General features: G+C 37.4%; 1 protein-coding gene across 5 annotated transcripts in view; it reads right to left on the minus strand.

Annotated features, from left to right (window-relative positions):
* Positions 1 to 19,756, minus strand: part of LOC120531205 (tensin-like) — an 801,530-nt gene that overhangs the window by 572,943 nt on the left and 208,831 nt on the right. Inside the window, exon 1 of one of the 5 annotated variants that reach the window (XM_039756403.1) lies at positions 14,059 to 14,238. The exons of the other annotated variants lie outside the window; for them this stretch is intronic. Within the exon in view, the coding sequence (XP_039612337.1) occupies positions 14,059 to 14,166 (108 nt within the window). The 5' untranslated portion in view covers positions 14,167 to 14,238. Of the gene's footprint in view, positions 1 to 14,058; positions 14,239 to 19,756 lie in introns of those variants that run through there. 5 annotated transcript variants of the gene reach the window in all.

Here is a 19,756-nt window from a genome sequence, read left to right on the forward strand (position 1 = left end):
CTTTACATGCTCCACTGATCATTGAATTATTATTGATAGCTGTAAAATCTTTTAGGCATAAATAAGGCAGTGTGGCCTAGATGCTTATGCACTGGACAAATAAACTTCACACAAGTTTGGTTGGAAACTAACCATTTTGTGCATGTTATCTGTTGTGGACTATTGTTTTATTGTGGGTATTAATTATATATGGTATATATCCTGATAGGAGCATACAAACATCTGTTTTAATAGCTTTATCAAAGTATCATAACAGAGATTGAGATTGTCATCAATGTCATATCTCATTCACCAAAGGAATCAGACTTTGACCCTCAATCTTTCAATGGCGCTGAAGCCCGGATGCACAACTAGGTAGCCACACTGGATGAGTTAAACAACAACATCTGCAGGATTAATGTCATTACATTTTGGTTATCTTCTGTAATTCTTAATACTATTACAGTCTTTTTAGTATGAATTTAAACAACTTTTAAAATTAGATTTATGATAGAAATAACTATTTAAATGATTAAAGCCTTTTAAAAATGAAGTAGGTTTTTGAAAAGAATGGAACAATCGAAATACTTGCCTACTATTCATCCTGTGATCCTTAACTGGGTAAAAATGAAAAATTATGCTGCTAGTATTTATTACAGTTACCTTTTATTATTTTTGATGTTTGTATCCAGAGATAAATATTTTCGAGCAAAATTAAAGTTGTCAAGTATTGAGCATAGTATACAAAGTGACAGAGGCATATTGAAACATTTAAAATATTTATTAGCAATTTTTAAAGAGAAATCTTTCCAAGTAATAACATTTTAATGTTACCAAAACAATATGAGAATTTTTTTTTATTCATTATTTAAATGTAATGTACAATTACAATCAGTGTCAAGCTGCTGAAACTTGTATTCAGCAGTGCTTAGAATGTGAAAAGGAACAAGAAGACAGCCCAAAAATGACATTCAAATCAGTAGACCTATTGAGTCCATTGCAAAGCAGAGCAGTATTTCTCATGTCACAATTAAAAAAGAAATTTGTTCTGCTTTAATTGGCACATTTATTGAGTTTTATTGAGCCTGGAGCCAGCATAAAAGCAGGGCGTTCTAATGGAAACTGAGGAAACATCTTCTGTTTAAGGAATAATTGCAAAATTAGTGTTATAAATCATGTCAGGTTTGCTTTCATAACCTGATGAGTGTTCCAGCTTTTTTATTTATTTCTCCAAGATATCTCGTACTCCCAGAGCACTCAGAATTATTTTGCGCAGACATTTTTTTTCTGTGTCTCTGTCTGCAACACAAGTTCAAAAGATTTTTTATCTGCCCTGAAAAAACATTATTAGCCAAGAGATGAACAACTGATGGATTACACACAAACCTCCAATAGATATAAAAGTATAGAACTATTAAGCTATATCTTTTAACTATATTTTTAAAAGTGTAAGCTTGACAGCTGAAGGTTCTTTGTGTCAAAGCATGCATTAATTTATCTGACATTTCAAGTGCTTTCATTCTATCGATTTGGTGCAGAGAGCTTTAGCGTATTTTTTTCTTAAAGAATACAGTATTAATTTAGCATCTTGACTTGCATGAGTAAGCTGGATATAAACATCATAAAGCCTTGAAATTAACTGTACAAAATACAAATGAAAATCAATGCATGACAAAAATCATTTTGGTAGCTTCTCTTGCTTATTGCAGTGATTTATAAAATAAATTTTTTCTAATTTTTTAAGTAGGTACTAAAAATCTTTGAATCTTTTCAGTGTCCATGGGGATGTCAGGGGTGCAGCTAGGGGCTATGCTGCCTAATGATCATAGGAGTTTGATACTTGAAATCTCCTAAATAATCACCACCCAGTTTGTACCCAAGCTCCAGTTTTCGGCTGCACACAAAAGAATAATTACACTTAGTAGCTCCTTATTTCTAGAAATTAGATGTATTTTCCATAAAGGGGCTGTCACTATTAATAATTGCAAATGGACCCTTTAATTTCTAATTATGTTCTCTGTATTGAAATGCTCATGAGTGAGATAAAGAATAAATGTGCCCATTAGATTAGCTAATGATGATCCAAAATTTCATACATTAGCAAAAAAACAAGATGAATGTGGATGATCAAAAAGCTAAACACAAATACAAGACAGAGTACAAGTCCCTGGATTTACAGGCCATGGTTAAAATCAGAACATGCTTATTTACAAAAACGTAGATAATTTAATATGCTGCGATGCAGATGTTTCTGACTTGCACAATGGTAATCAAATTTTCAGTAGCCATAACACATAAATTAAGTGGGTTACACAGACTTGATATTGGGTGTACGATACAATGAAAATTTTGCAGCCATTTTTGTGGCCTGATTTTCAACAGCCTCTTCAGATATATTTATTTTTGTCTGGTAATACAGGAAGTAGTAATAGTAGTAATTGCAACAGTAGTAGCAGTGGTCGAATTGTCTTATGTAAGGAATACAACAAAATTCCTGCATGCATGTCTAAACAACATGCAACACGCCGCCACTTTCTGTTGTCCTGATAAATGAAATTGTATTAAAATATATAAAAAATGGTACTTAACAGAAAACACATCTTATCTAATGTACTCCTCAATTCTACTTCTCTGCTATTATGATCTGAAACAGCTTTTGAAAAACCCTGAGGAAAACTCCTGTATAGTTTCTATTTCCTAATCCTGCTTCTAAGTTTATAAACGTACAGAACATTATTGAAATTTTTAAAGTATAGTAGTAGCAGTACTGTAACGTGTACAGAGTACAATACTGAGATTCACTGACTAATTTGTGCAAAGCCAGAGAGAAGCTGCATCAGTGATCATATAGGGACCATTCGCAAAAGCATCATCCATGTTGAATTTTAAGGCAGAAATAAACTCAATAAGAAAATTTTAAAAAGGTAGTTTTCAAATAAGGTCCTACACAAAGTTTTAAGCCATAAAAATATGTCCACGGGATCATAGAGTCAAATGTAAATGCCTATGCCAGACCTTATTTTGTATAGCTAATTGTACTTAGTGTCTGAATTAATCCAAAATGTAATATAAAGGAGGAAAAAGTGTGATATTGTAATCATTCAACTAATATATGTTTGCTTTAAAGCCTTCTCTCTCAAACATAATAAAAATAACCAAGGTGAGAGATTTACTTTATCAATCAATCAACATTTATTTATATAGCACATATTCATACAAAAAAATGTAGCTCAAAGTGCTTTACAAAATGAATAGAAAAATAGAAGACACAATAAAAAAATAAACATAAGTCAACCTTAATTAACATAGAATAAGAGTAAGGTCCGATGGCCAGGGTGGACAGAAAAAACAAAAAAAAACTCCAAAGGCTGGAGAAAAAAATAAAATCTGTAGGGGTTCCAGACCAAGAGACCGCCCAGTCCCCCACTTTAAAATCATCTTTAATTTTATGTTGCCATAAGAAACACGTAAATGAGTAGTAAAAGAGCAAAAATAATGAAACTAATAAAAATAAAAAAAAATGGGCAGGGTGGCACTGTGATTAGTTCTCCTGCCTCAGATTCAGATCACTGGGTCCAAATCCTGGACTTATCATTGTCTATGTGAAATTAACATCATAGTTTGTTTATATCTGCAAACAAAATATTTATTTTCCAGAAGCTCAGGATTCACTCTGACATCTAAAAGACATGGAGGTTTCGATTTTGGTTGTTTGATAACTGTAAACCTCCATGACAGGAGTGTTCCTTTGCATCCCATTCAGCCTTGCTTCCTTCACCATCCCTAATGATTTCAGGATAGGTGTAATCTGTATAAAACTTGCCAGAAAATAAACAAATTAATACAAGCTTTTTTAGGTTTGAATACATTGAGAAAAGGGATTTCTTCAGTTATGGGCTACAAACTCAACATTTCGGAGGAATGGTGATCACATTCATAGTACTGATCTCTCTTTTTAAAGCCTTCTCAAGCCTGTCTTTTCAGTCGACACAATCATTCCATAAAGGATTATTCTTCGCTCCCTAACTCTGTCATGACACAAATTGCATACAGCTCAATTGTGATTCTGACATTTCCTCCATTATGAGGCCTACAATAACTGCATGTGAAGCAGCAGCAGCCATATAAACCCTCTTTTAAAGTGAATCATCAACAGCTAACGGTTTGTGTTTTTAGTTGCCTCTCCATCTCTGCTCATTACATGGCACTAAGGTGAATACTTATCACATCAGCCAATTTAGAAGCCTTTGAAATAGCCGTCTAGATGATGCTAAAATGTTTTATTTCATTTACAAAAACTATACTATGAAGAATATTACAATGAGCTCTCTGTTACAAAGACAAAAGAAATTAATAATATAATGAAGTATTCTTGAGGCGGAAAGAACAGAGAGAACTGAATAATAGCTCAAGCTGTTTCATATAGTTTATAATAAGCAAAACAGAACAAAGGAGCAAACTGGAAAATGGGGTATTAAAATAGAGAAAAAAAAAATGCAGAGTATTTTGAACCAGTTACTCACATAAGAGGAATAACAACAAAACCATGCAGCTGTAATCTAATTGCAGTGCACAAGTAGTGTGCAAACAAATACAATTTGCTGACATGTCAGCTGATGCCAAGGATTAATTTGTAATTACAGTGACAACAGTGGAGTGTTCAAAGACCATACGTTGTGTTTTCGTTAATACAAAAGGAAAAAAAAAAAGTATAAGAACAGAACTGCAAAAATACTGATACAGTAACTGAGTTACCTGGAGGACAATTAAGAAACAAACAACGAAAAATCAGCAGCTGAAACTTAACCATTGCTGTGTGCTTATTAAAAATTATCTGAATTTCCGCTGTTTAAGTTGCCATTAACAGTAGGCACAGGCCTTGGTAAAGGAGTACCTGAAAAACCTTTTAAAAAAGCAAAAGAGATGGAAAAATCATAGATAAGATAGACAGATAGACAGAAAGCAGAAAGCCCAAGAATGAATATTATAGTGACAAAATGGCTAGCACTGCTGCCTCACACCTCCAAAAATGCAGTCTTCCATCCTAGCCCAATTACTACTTGAGTGGAGTTCTGCATATTATCCCAATATCTGCTTGGGGTTAACTGCAGTTTTCGAACCAAAGACCTGTGGCTGAGGTTAACTGGCAATTCTAAATTAGCCATGAATGAGTCTCTTTGCTCAGCATAGACTTGCATACTAGCATGGCCGAGCCTTGCCTTGTGTCAGATGCTACAGAGAGAAGCTTTGGCTTCCTACAGCCCTGAAATAGAAAAATAAGGTTCAAAAGACACAGGTAGACTGATGAATGGAAATTGTGAGCTACAGGATAAACGGAAAGCCTATAGTAAAATCCAACTGGGAACAACTAGTAGCTTAGCCTGTGTAAAGTGAGAAAATTGAACTTTAACTGCAAAAATCAGCTTATATCTATAACAATACCCAAAATACACCTGTGTGACAAATAAAACTGAAGAAATAGAATTAAGTGAAAAGAACCAGATGGCATGCATTTCTACAATTCAGAAAAAAGGTCAGATTGAAATTTACAGCCAGAGAAATTAGGGATTTCCTTAACAGGGTAGGAAGAATGGGAGACATAAAGAGGCACATGCTGGGCAATGAAAATGTACAATTTATGATCTGTCCGATGGGAAACGGAGGTAAAGAAATTCTTCAGACATGAAAGTAGTCTTGATTCAATAATGCCAGAGTGACAGAATGGGAAAATGTAAAAAAGGGAGCAGAATTAATCCCATATTCTAATGACAATTTTCCATAGAAAAAATCTGAACAAATATTGGAAATAATTTTTTACAGGCAGTTGAGGAGTAAGCCTAAAAACCTAAAGGCATATAAAATACTTCCACATCATGGGACGCTTTCAACCCACAGATTAACAACAAAAATATCTTCCCTAAGTGGTATGTAAAGAAATGAATAACAGAATATTTGACAAAGAACAACGGAGCAATATAGTTATGTATTTATTTACAGTATTTCATCAACCTTTTTATTCCAGTAGGGCTCAGTGTTAGGCTAAGATTCAATCTAGGGCTGTCTCCTTTCTATACCCAGCGCTACTAGGATTTGTTCTGGTACCCTACAATTAATCCTGAATTAAGTGTGTTTGAGATTTTATTGTGTGTGCACATGCATGTTTATTCCTAGGCAAAGTCTTGTAGACATTTAAGAAAGGTGAAACAATGCTCAGGGCAGAAGAAGCAGCCAGAACCGGAGAGTCCACTCGCTTCAAACTCTGTACCATTCTTCCACTTGGATGACAGGTTAAGGTTGATAAAATAGGAAAGAACAATTGATACTGGTTAGGAGGGAAGTGTTTCAGTCAGGGAGTTAATACTCCGTCTGATTTTTACTCTTAACCCCAATTGACCACTGACCTCCAGAGGTTTATTTTTGTCAAGGATAATGCTGACTGCAGTTTTTGCTTTCCTCTGCTCTGCTGTCAGTTTGGCCATAGTTTAACAATTAAATCATGGACAGATATTGTTAAATTCTGTTTATGTTAATCAACTTCTACTTTATTCTGTACTCAGTGAAGAGCAGCACACTAAAATAAACTGAACAGAAATTAATCTTGTACAGAACGATCAAGATAAAATGTGATCACGAGAAAAGGTATTTTGACTAAGAATATTACACACCACCTTCCACGTGAGCTGATAGGAAAAAAAAATATTCAACAAAAAAAAGATACTGGGATGAATTTTTGTGAAAATAGGATAATTGATTTTGTGCTCTAATGAGAAAAAATATAAGACAGAGCCGAGTTTCCAAAATTATCGTGGAATGATTGTACTCCTGACTTTTACGTGGAAGATTAGAAGAAATGTACAAAGAGAGAGAAAAATACATGACTGAATACAAAATAAAGGCTAAACTTTGAAGAAAAGGGACTTACAAAAAAAACCCAGCAAATCTAGTCACAGCAAATCCAGGTTAACCAAGTACAGAAATAATGGGGAATTGTAAAGGGAAAATTTAAAAAGAAATACAGGACGCTCAAAAAGTTTCAAAATACGATCAGAGCATATAAAGAATAAGCAAAGAAGGATCAACAAGAAGGTGGATTATTTATGGGTATTAGGTTTAAATTCAGAATTTAAATCTATAATTTAAAGCATTGTACTTCTCTACGTTTGATGTACTTTAAGAGGCTGTGTTGAAGAAGTAACATTCTCTCCATATTCACTGCACTTTTATAAGGGCCAAAACTTGTCCCATTAGGTTTCAACTCACTTTATGTTGGGAGAAGCAAAAATGGAATTTCAGCACATATGGCTCTTTAATTGGGCATTGCTGCAATCTGGCAGATCATTAGATTTTAAGCTCATGTGTCTTTGGGGCAACTCTCGACCTTACTAACTACCTTTGCCCAAACCCTTGAAAAGTGTAGATAAAAGGGCACATCAGAACAGGATCAAAGGCACACTTTACGCTATCCCATGCATATTCTTGACAGAAATCAATCTCAAATATACTTTGTAATTTATAGTAAATGTGGATTTAAACTCTGAAACAGAGAAGACAGACACCACATACAATCAAGTCCACATGGAGTAAAGGGGGGTTTCCAGCTATTCTAGCTTACAGGGTAACAGTTCCTCAAACATTTTAAAACAGATTAGATACAACTTTGTTAAACATTTCTGCTTACATTTACTTCTTTTTATTAATTTTTGTACACTACAAAAACTGAATAAACTGAATAAATCAGTTTAACAGTTAAATTTTCTTTATCAACTATTTAATAGCACAGATATCTGAATAAAATATAGCAGTCACTTCTGCATTTGCTTGGATGCTTTCATTTTCGGAAGATTTTACAAAATTCCACTCTTGTGTGCAGTTTTCACAGTCATTTCAGGCTTTTGGTAGATTAATTACTTTTAATTCTAAGTGTCCTTTTCACATCATTTTGGTTTGTTCCTTTTTTAAAGCTAAATTACCAGTTTCTGACTACTTTGTGATAAAAACCGAATCTGATAGACCGTGATGGCTCATACATGGCAGATACAAAGGTGTTGCCGGTAATGACAAACATGAAAACATCACACACAAAACAATTTTACAGTTTCAGTAAGAACAGTGTTATAAAATGAAACATTTTAAAATACACACAGATAGTTTCTTCTGCCAAGGGAACCATAACTTTATCATGCCCACTTACAGCAAAGTTCCTGCTGTCTGAGATGTGGGACCTGGCAGGCGGCCTTAACTTCAGCAAGACTTTCACAAAACAGGCAATGTATGTATATGTATGGGCAAACAGCCACAGCATTCCTCCTAAACTTAAATTTTAACATAAACACAAACATTCTAGTAGACACCTAAATCACTGTATAAACATTATAGATGATGCAAGATTGCTGCATTCAGTAGCAATATCACTTACTAACGTCAAGTGGAAAAGGATCAGGATGTGTTATTACATTTGCCATGTCATAAGTCAGCTTTTCACTTTGTGTATGAACTCGGTCACTGACAAAATTTAAAGTTGTCTAAAATTAGGATACAAGAGCAAGGCTGCTATAGTCACAAAAAGCATTTGTGACTACTTTCACATTTTGAATTATGATTATGAATACAAGAAGAAATGCTCAGATTTCTCCCTGATTTCGACTTGTAAAACCTTGAAATAAACCAAATAAACATTTTTGGTATATATGTGTTCGTCCAGTATTTTTTAGGATGACCCTTTAATAACCGTATTTATTGCTTTTCTTTTACTTGCTATATGTTGATTTAGAACTGCATGAAGGTTTGAAGCTTTTACCTCATGAATCCAGTTTAGACACTTAAACCCTATAATCATTTGTCTTTATTGTGTTGATTTTGCACAATATCCTTGCGTTTGCATTTGTTTATGTCGAGGGATGGCAGTTTCCCTTCCACATCTCCAAAGATATGTGTATTAGGTTAAGAGACAATTCTAAATCGACTGTAGTGTGTGTCTGCATGTGTGTGTATACGCGCAAACACACACACACACACACACACAGAGTTTCCTGTCCAGGATTGTTTTAGACTGTTTACCCAATAATGCCAGGGTAGCTTCAGCTCCACCTTCCAACTGCCCCTGTGATCCTGAAATGGATTAAATTGATTTGACAATGTATGTATAAATATATGCACATGTACAATTTGAATATATGTATACTGTTTATGTATGCAGAATGTTGATAATGCATAGTGCTTATAGTAAAACTAAACAAATGACCCACTACAAATAATAACCGATACACTAATTATTTTAAGATATTTAAATGATAGATTTATTAATAAAAAAAAAAGTTTCTTCTAATTATATAATGGATGGACGGGGAAAGACTGGTTATCGGGGACAAATTATCCCCCACGGTGAAAGCTAGCAGTGCTACTGCTACAGTCCTCATTTGGATTCCCGCAAGGTTTCATGGGACATGTAGTTTGAAAGGGCAACCTGGTTCAGATCCCTGGGTGCCACCAGAGTATGCTTCTGGTAGAAGGCCACCCTATTTTGGGAAACTTCTGTATGACCCAGAAGTGCTTCCACCATGCTATGCATTGACATCAGAAGTTCTCCTGGCTCTAATTAAATAAGGAGCCATCTCACTTCACTTACATGAGGTCAGAGTTGGGGCGAGAGTGGATGAAACTCACCAGAAGAGTGGAAGGAGAGGAAAGAAAATTGTGGTAATTATACTTTAGGCAGTGACGGTCTTTATTTTCACAGTACGTTCAATTTTATTTGTACCCATGACTATATTGGGTGTATTTGTATTTGGGGCTCAGTGGTGCCCCCTTTTCCTCACGAAGCATACTGTTTTTATGGATCCACTTACTGTGCTTAATTAATATCTAAATTGTTCCAATATCTCTAAATGCTTCTTTAAGGAGATAGCATGAGTGACATGACATTAGAATTTGATTTCACACCAACAGTATTATTTTTAACCTGGGTTGCCTTAGGTAATCCTAAAATAAATTGTGTTTATGAAAGGGAAAATTCTCCTTTGAATACTAGCAAAATACCCGCGCTTCACAGCGGCGAAGTACTGCCTTAAAATTTTTATTAAGAAGAAAATTAAACCTTTTTAAACTAAGGGAAAATATACCAATAATTATTTGTTAAGGATCACTTTGTATACCACATTGTGAGTTCGGCCCTCTGGTTGTAATATGACCAAGCTGTGTGCTGAACTTACACTTGAGCATGCAACGTACAGTTGGCCATGTGAAAACTAATCTTGTTTCAAATCTCACAGCTTGGATTGCCGCTATCATAATCGGTTTGAGTTTCCTGGTTTGTTTCAATTATGACAGTATTTGCAGGACTTGTGTTGAAGTGACATTCGCCATCTGTCAAGCGTTGTAAGCATACAACCGGTTTCATCGATAACTTCACATCCAGCTTTTGAGAGTTTAAACATTCATAAACATCAAAGTGTCCACTATTAAAATTGTCACCTGTGAATCTAAGATGTTTAAGAGGCATTGGCGGTTGTTGAAAGGTGTAAAATATTTGGCCATTTCGGGACACTTGAAAGCAACAACCGAACAATTCAGCGGCAGCCATCAACAAACATGCAGAACCATAGGTGAAGGGCTTAAACATTTCACTCTTATAGTGCTCCTATGTAGTATAATTATCTCCTGTACCGTCATCAGTCCACACCTTGAACCTGTCCCAGTCATTCAATGCATAAGGCACAATGTTCCTCCGGATATCAAGAGTGAGCCTGATATGGCCGTGCAAAATGTAACAAAGAGAAAGGAAAAGGCAGGTGGCATCTCCAGGCATGGAAAACACTCGGTAAGTGACAGTTCTTTGATCGATGGTGATCACCTCGATAGACATGTTAATCGGGGTACGGTTGGAACGATAAAGGAAATGGGTACCTGAACAATGTAAAGCAAGTCTAAAATACCTATACAATAACTATAATCATAATAAACGAACAATAAAACAGTGGAGAAGCCGTGGATTAAATAAAAAGGCTGCAGTTTTCAGCAGGGAGACGTGAATCCTATGGCGAAGCAAGGAAGGGAATGTAGAGACCAGAGCGACGGACAGCCTTATATAGGCAGGCAGCCAACAACGTGGGAGGCGTTGGGATGGGGGACCCAACGGTGCCTCACACGGTGACCGAGCTGCAGGCTATGGACGTATATATGTACGTGAGTAGGATTCAGTTAGCGTTGGGAACCCGCGTACCAAATTTCTTGAAGATGGGCCCACAAGTAACAAAGACCGTTGGAAAGTTCAATATGGTGGCCAACAGTGGCGTCATACCACTGAAATAAGTACATACATTGGTTTCGGTTAGCACAGGGAAGCCGCCTACCAAATTTCGTGAAGATGGGGCCATATATAAGAAAGTTCAACATGGCGGACATTGTCGACCGTTATGACCGTTACGTGTAGAATTTCTAAATGAAACCTGCTTAACATTTGTAAGTAAGCTGTAAGGAATGAGCCTGCCAAATTTCAGCCCTATACCTACACGGGAACTTGGAGAATTAGTGATGAGTGAGTGAGTGAGTGAGTGAGTGAGTGAGTCAGTCAGTCAGTCAGTCAGTCAGTCAGTCAGTCAGTGAGAACTTTCATTAGTATAGATTGATATTAGTGTACTGTAGAAATCAATGGATTATACTGTAAGCCTCCACTTCATGAGACTTAACTCAGTTAATCCAATAGGATTATATAATATATTATATAATCCAATAGGAAGCAGTGCTCAAAGCATCCACGGCACTTAGAAAAATCACACAGTCAAGGTGAAAGATGTGAATGAGTAATTCATGGCAAGATTAAACATATACAGTAGATAGGACTAGCAGGGGGAAATGGGTTTTTTGATGTAAATATTGCTCATTATATAAAAGTGAAATAAGCCTATGAATCTATTACTATAGGAAAATATGCAGTTAATATCAATTTTTAAATAACGAACAGCAGTTAATGAATCCCAAAACCAATTTCTTGGTTATTTAATTCAGACTTTAAATTGCTCCCTAACTCCCAGTGCATCAGTGAGCTGTTGGAGGCCATCATGAGAGTATAAATGGGTACTGTATATAAACAAAACAAGGCAAGATCAGAGAACTAGAAAGATTTTGAAAGGAAATGCCATTGCACCAGATACCAATCTATATTAATGAAATAGGGGTTACCTTCAAAAGAAAAAAACAGGAAATGCAAGTGGTAAGAAAGTTTTATATTTTAAATGTCTGGCATGATAGGTCCAGTCCAGCAGATGTCCGCTTCATTTTCTGCTTGGAATTGGTACAGTTCATAACAGCTAAAAGGAAAAAGCACCAAGAAATCAACTTCTAATGCATTTGTTGCATTTTGGGTTAGTAGTCACTTCTCTTTTAGATCTTGCCTTTTCAGTACTATATTGAGTACTATTTATATAAAGGCAACCTTTATTGTATGTTGCATCATATTAAAAAAAAAAAAAAATTATTTCCTCTTTGTGAACAGTAAGCCTGATTCTGAGGAACCAAAATAAATGCCCTACATTCTAATAAGAAATGGAAAGATCTCTTACTTTGAAACATTTTTATTTGTAAACTGCATTGTGATGCTCTACTTTATGAATGATGTTATATAAAATAATGCTAATTGACTGGATAATTACAAGCACTATATGTAAGTGCTACATTTACTTAAAAAAGACAAAGAAAAAATATATAGAATTCCTATTATAGCCCTAGAAATATATATATATATATATATATATATATATATATATATATATATATATATATATACATATACGGTATATATAATATTATATTATGTATATAATATATATATATATTTATAATATATATTATATACATATATTATATATATATATTATCTAGTGTAACTAGTAAATAGTTAAAGATTACTTGTTTTTTCATGAAATGATGCTTTTAGTCAAGACGTCAGCTGCACTGGTTCTAGCACCTCATGCTTTTCATTATGTTGCTCTTTATGCTAATTTGAATTGTTTATGTATTCAACTGCTGGAATGCATTCAGGATATGTTTTTTGCATAATAGTCTTTTATTCTATGCTTGCACCCTTTTGTCAATGGGGCTACTGTCTCAGTGGTTTTTGCCGGGGTCCTTAAATAAATATATTTGTATAACAGTCCTTAAACGGTGGAAAAAAAAATAATGCAGCTCCATGTGGGATGAATGCATGTACCAATGCATACGAAATAATTGCATTTAAGAAAAACACAAAACATTTTAAAAACAGAAAACTACTACTTTGGTAGTACAGTAAAAAAATATAGTGCACACTGCATTTCTTTGAATTGAAAAATAAACTCAGAATAAAATGTTTCATATAATAGACTTTCGGTTGTAACCTGTATTTGTCTGATTTTGGAAATGACTAAGTTTTAGACAAAGTGCCTACATCTGCAAACAGGCTAAACAATGACCACAGCATACTGAAGATGTCTTAAGTGCTCAAGAAACTGTCATTTGAAAGATGTATAACATTGCCAGAGTTGATAAAATAGTGAGGAAGCAGTAAAATGAATTCTGGTCTTTTACATTCGTTATACATTCTTACAAGGCAACAAAGTTTTCATTAGAAGTTTAACATTATTCAAGGTAAATTTTAATAGCATATGAATATATTACATGGTGTTCATTTGCAATTACCTGAGATGAATGCATTAGATTTCTAGTTTCTGCTTATTAACAAAAACACACACATTTAGATATCTTGGCATTGAACTTGACATGTATGTCTTAATAAACATGCACCAGTCCAATGTTACCTGTAACTAAGTATGCCAAACTTGACACACAAATATTACTTTGCAATGCGTCCCAAATGTGTTTATTAATGTCTCACTGCCCAGTTTATTACAGGAGCTGAAACGATGAGAAGAACTGCCAAACAGACAGATTCCCTATAAATAAGCACAGCAAGCAGTAGCACATGAATGCAACAGCCAGATACAAGTCATCCTTTCTATCAGTTATGGTACCTCACTGCTCCTTCTGATGCACTTCAGCCTCACCCTGCACACATCATTACAAACTGCAAGTAAACACCGCACTTACCCAGAACATGCAGGACAAACAAACCCAAGTTCTGGCCTGGCCAGCTAGCCCAGGGGGCAAACTAACTGACACAGACGGCATCCTCAAGGAGACCTCTTTTTCAACCATTCATCAACCTGGAAAAGATTCCTAGTAATTCCACTCCGTTCCTTCTTTGGAAATAAAGATCCATGACATTCTGTCAGGAGTTCTCAGAGCTGCTGCAGTTATCCTCTCTGGCTCGCTCACTCCCTCTCTCTCTCTCTTTTTTTCTGAAACTTTCCTGTGCTTTTAGGGGTCAGACAACTCAACTCCTCAGAAGCGAGGGGGGCGGTGTCTAGATGGGGCCTCATTTACTTGAAAAGAAAAAAAAAATAATCTCCCCCTCGTGTCTCCCAGCAAGCCCCTCCTCTCCTTCTCTTCCTTCCAGCTCCTTACTCTGTCTATTTCATTGAGATTTTCTTTCATATCACATGTCCTTAACTAAGGTTCTAGAGCTCCTTTTCCCTTCCACAATATTTTATGAATATTGGAAGCATTTCAATCCCTTTCTATTTTACTCAATCTCATAATTTGGAGGAATCATAGATGGCTTTCAAGGAATGTCATTCAAGTTAAAATGTGTTTATCAATTTTCTTTTCTGGTACAGAAGGCTCAAGGAAATAACTTTTATAATTCTCTGCAAATTGTGCACACATGATAGAAATAAATGCAGATAACAATATCTATAATTAAATATCAGTGAATTCTCTCTTCTTTCTTTAAAAGAATGAAATTATACAATTATACTACCTTATAAGTTATTAACAATTTTAACCTGCTAGGGTTAAAAGTCTCCTCTAAGATTTTCACTGGCCATCCACAGGAAAAGAAAACTCAATTGGGGGGAAAAAAGAGCTGTTTTTCCAAAAAGACTTCTATGGGACACACTTTAGCTTCTGTTATTTTCATTCATTTTTCCCCCAAGCGAACTCATTCACAATCAGCTACAGACTGGATATTTGCAGCTTATTCACTATATGGCCAAACATTTGTGGACAACTGACTATCACACCTATATGAGCTTATTGGACTTCCCAGTCCAAAACTACTGTCATTAATATGGAATTGTCCACTCTTTGCGAGTATAACAGCCTCGATTCTTCCTTGTAGGCTTTCCACAAGATTTTAGAGTAGGTCTCCTAGAATATGTGCCCATTCAGGCAAAAGACCATTTGTAAGGTCAAGTACTGATTCTGCGCAAGAAGACCTGGGTCACAACTGATAATCCAATTCATCCTGAAGGTGCTCAGTGGGGTTGAGGTCAGGGCACTGTGCAGGCAACTTGAGATCCACTAAGCAAACTTGTCAAGCTGTGTCTGTATGGATCTGGCTTTGTGTTCTGGGGTATAATCATGCTAGAACAGAAAACGGGCCTTCCCCAAACTGCTGCCACAAAGGCAAAAACACACAAATGTCTAAAATGTCTTTGTATGCTATCGCATTAACAGTACCCTTCACTGGAACCAAGGGGCCAGTGTTCTTTTGGCATCTAGCAAACTCAGATTCAACCATCCGACTGTCAAAAGTCAAGCGTGATTCATCACTCTTGTGTCCAATGGTGGTGTATTTTGCAACAGAGTTTCCCAATTGGAACCAGTCTGCGAAAATTAGGCAAGGCATTCACTGCTAACTATTGTACTGTTAGTAAATCCGGATGCCAGAAACTCAGAGTGGGATAACCACCCACTGCGCCTTGCTCACAGATCTATTTTTAATAAAACTGGTCCCTCGAAACTGCAAGGGGAGGGGTTACATATTTAATTTGTGGTTCAACAATTTAATTTTAATAAATCTAGACGTTCCCCTGTCAAGGTCCAAATGAAGTTACTCATACTTCAGGCTGTCCACAGCTCAAAAAAGGTTGACAACTGCTGCTTTATGCTTCTATAGCCAATGATTGGCATTGCATATAGTGATCTTAGACTTGTGTGCAGCTGCTCAGCCATGGGAACACATTTCATGAAGCTCCCAAGGCACAATTGTTGCGGTGATGTTGCTTCTAGAGTCAATTTTAAACTTTGTTGTGAGTGATGCAACAGAGAATAGGATATTTTTACACACTATGAGCTTCAGCATTAGGCGGCCCCGCTCAGTGACTTTGGGTGGTCTACTATTTTGTGTCTGAGCTGTTGCTGCTCCTACACACTTCCATTTAACAGTAAAACAACTTCTAGTTGTCCAGGCCATGACTTGTGGTAAAAGTGGCATCCTATGACAGTGCAATGTTTAAAGTCACTGGGCTCTACTCTACTGGCAATGTTTGTCAATAGAGATTGCATGGCTACAGTATGTGCCTGATTATTTTATTCTAGTGGCTGCAGGTTTTAGTTTCAACCCAAATGCTTAAAGACAAGTCAATTATTGCTTATAAAGCACTTATTGCTCAAGTGACACATTTTAGTTGTCTTTAGATATAAAGATTAACATTCATTTTTAATTTTAGTCTTAAACAGCTGCACTTACTGTTTTTAATGACTCCTTATTAGCGATAAGATGCAAATAATGAAGGAACCAATATCTAACTTGTTTCCATTTACACTTGTGTGTATTCATGGAGAACTATTTGGATTAATAAAATATTTAGAAGTAAATTAAGGAGAAAAAGGTGAAGGAAAGGTGAAAATTGCTGATGTGTTTTAGGCTTCAATTTATTTGGATGATCTTCTTAGAAAAGAAAAATCTTTGATATAAGAACAACTTGACATTGCAGAGTAAAACACTAATGAGCCTCAAAATTATGACATTTTCAGGGTAACCCAAACTTTTGTGGTGTTTCTAATGAGAATTTTAATGCGAGGTGAACATGTCACATCTGGATTCAAAACATCAGGTTTTCAATTCCTCTACAATCAGATGTTGAACTATAACAGCAATCCTTCAGCCTCACTTGAGAGATGATGACTTAATATGCACAAGAGCAAAGCTGTATTGTGCACAAAGACAGAAAGAGGGAGGCAGAGATAAGGAAAAAATTTACACAGATGACTTCCCTATCAGGATGGGTTCCGATTCCTTATCTGGCTGTGAGGCCATGGCAATGAATGGGCATAAAGAAGGGCAGGATGTTCCCTGCCCTTGCCAGAAGATCAACAAAATATGCCAATATGCAGATGGGCATGTTGGCATCCCAGTAGGGATGGCCTGAAGATCCTTACCTGGCCATGATGCCTGTGTGATGATGGATGGGAGAGTCTACTAGGTGGCAGCATTCTGGGGCGACATTTCCTCTAGAGACAAAGCATCTGTGTTGGGTTTCATGGGTGTAGCTGGAATCGGAGATACCTACTTTGTGGGACTTCCATTTGACCTTGAAATGCTTCCAACAGGCTATGCCCCAGCAGTAGAAGTACTCCCAGGTCTAAGATAAAAGAAGCCACTCAACCTCATTCAGGCAAGTTGGTGTCGGATGGAAGGACAAAACTATCCTGGGAGGAGTAGAGGAATACATGAGACAGAAAAAGAAGAGAGAAGAGAATGCTTGTGTTCATGCAACGACTAAGAAGCCTTTGTAAGGTACTGTTGTCAATTAATCTTGTATTTGAACACAGGACGTGTATCTTTGTGGTTCTGCCTGGGGTTTAAGGAGCTGCAATGCCCCCTAGTGGTTCACACAGTCTCACACCTGCTTAATCTAATTTAGAGTTCCAGTGAACAGATCCAACATCATGTACAAGTCAGATATCAGCTCTGGATGAGGCACCAATCCAAAGGTGTAAAGGACAATGTATTATTGCAAGGAATTTGAGGAGGAGATAAAGAATGTTTTAAAGGGCTCAGGAAAAGGTCTGAGTAAGAAAAGCCAAACCAAAAAAATACAAACAATAAACCACAAGGGACAAACTAAAGTCAAATTCTAAATATCAGAAAAAAGCAAGAAAACCTAGCACTAGCCTGGGTACTTCCCCCTAAATTATGTTAAATGTTTCTTTCTTCACATCTCTTTTCTATTTACAGAGACACAAACACCTGGGCCCCATGGCATCCAGCAGGGCGGTGCACAAAAACTACATGGTCCATAATGCCCTGCTGGTCTTCTGGGGACCTCCATGCTGCAAGGAGGGCACCTGGCTGGCGGCCATATCTTACAGTACTCCCCAGTCTTCCTCCAAGCTTGCACTCGTGACCCGGTCGCTGGCAATTGTAGCACCGAAGTCCTCCTGGTTGGCTCTTTTCCCGATACCTGAAACATCTCGGGAACTCGGCATTTCCCCGCCAAGGAGGGTTTTCTGGCCTCGCTGCTCTCCGCCCTTTTTCCCACCTTGTCAGGAGACCCTGACTCCAGTTTACTCTGGGGCTTGTCCACAGTTTGGGTCTCTCTATTAATGAAAGAGAGCCCTTTTACTGCATGGGTGGGGTCTTTAGGATCGAATCGCTCCAAGAGACAGCACCAACCAGTGCTCTGGCTCGTCGGTCCTTCCCCGCCGCTCCGTAACGCTTCGACCTCTCTTGTAGGGCACATATTTGGCACCGCTATGGATTAAAAGCGGGCCCGGATCACACTGCGTCCCTATTATTATATACGGTACCGACATTACCTGTCTGTACCGCCAAATCAATAACACGGGAGGCTCTCGGTCCAATGCGCCGCAGGTACTCCGAGGTCTGCACATAAATTTTCGAGTTCCCGCATAATTAGTTAATTCGGCCGGGTTTGGCTTACTTCCTGGTTTGCCATACCGTCCGGCGGGAGCCAATGAACATATGGGAATTGGAGTTCTCTACAGGCGAGGACCGGGCCGCCATCTTTGGTCGACTGCGACCTGCCTTTATTAATTTGTCGGCAGATCGACCAGCCATTTCCGGCCCTCCTTAGTTGAGCAGTGCTTCTTTCTCCTTCGGAAAAATCAAGTCCGTCTTTTCTTGGGCGAAGTCATAAACAGCTGGACACGGGCGTCACCTTTCTGGAATCCTTCGTGGTACTTCCCGTGTCCCTCGCCGCACCCGTAATGCGGAAGTCCTTTTCGTTGTCCGTCTGCCCGCATATCTTCGGAGATTCTCCTGCATCCCGCAGAACCTCCGGATGATCTTTTCTATGTGCATGGTAAAATGAGAAATTTTAAATAGATTATCTACATTTGCAGCACATCCTCGTTGTAGGTTTCTTCGTCCGAGTCCTCTCCCGATCCGTGTAGTCGCCCTGTCGCTCATCCCGAGTGTCGGCCATGACATGGAACTTCGCTGGTGCTGTTGCCCTGTTTTGTCTTCTTTTTCCCATTACAGACTTGAAAAAGGTGAGGTTTCTGGCGATTTTCCTGTGTGTGTTGTGAAGGGTATTCTGTCCACAGTAAAATTTTTCCAGGTCCTCTGCCAAACTGATGGCCAGAGAATCCTGCCGAAACTGTAACAGAATAAGATGCTTCTCGCACCCTTGCACCCTCAGACACCACGTGACACTAGGTAAAAGTCCAATAATTATATTTATTTTATAATAAAGTGCACAAAGCACCCTCTACTCCCAAATACTCCAATAAACAATGAACAATAACAAATCCTCCACTCCCAGGCGCTTAGCCACCCTGCCTCCCAACTCAGCTCATCGTCTGGGAGCCCCCACAGTCTTTTTATATTCCCTGACCCGGAGGTGTTCCTTCCCAACAGTCCACAAGTCCTTATTCCTTCCGGGTCAGGGTAAATAATGTTTCTCACCCGAATTAATTCCGGGTCATAGGGCATGAA

Source organism: Polypterus senegalus, chromosome 6 (genome assembly GCF_016835505.1).
Source record: "Polypterus senegalus isolate Bchr_013 chromosome 6, ASM1683550v1, whole genome shotgun sequence".
NCBI lineage: Eukaryota > Metazoa > Chordata > Cladistia > Polypteriformes > Polypteridae > Polypterus > Polypterus senegalus.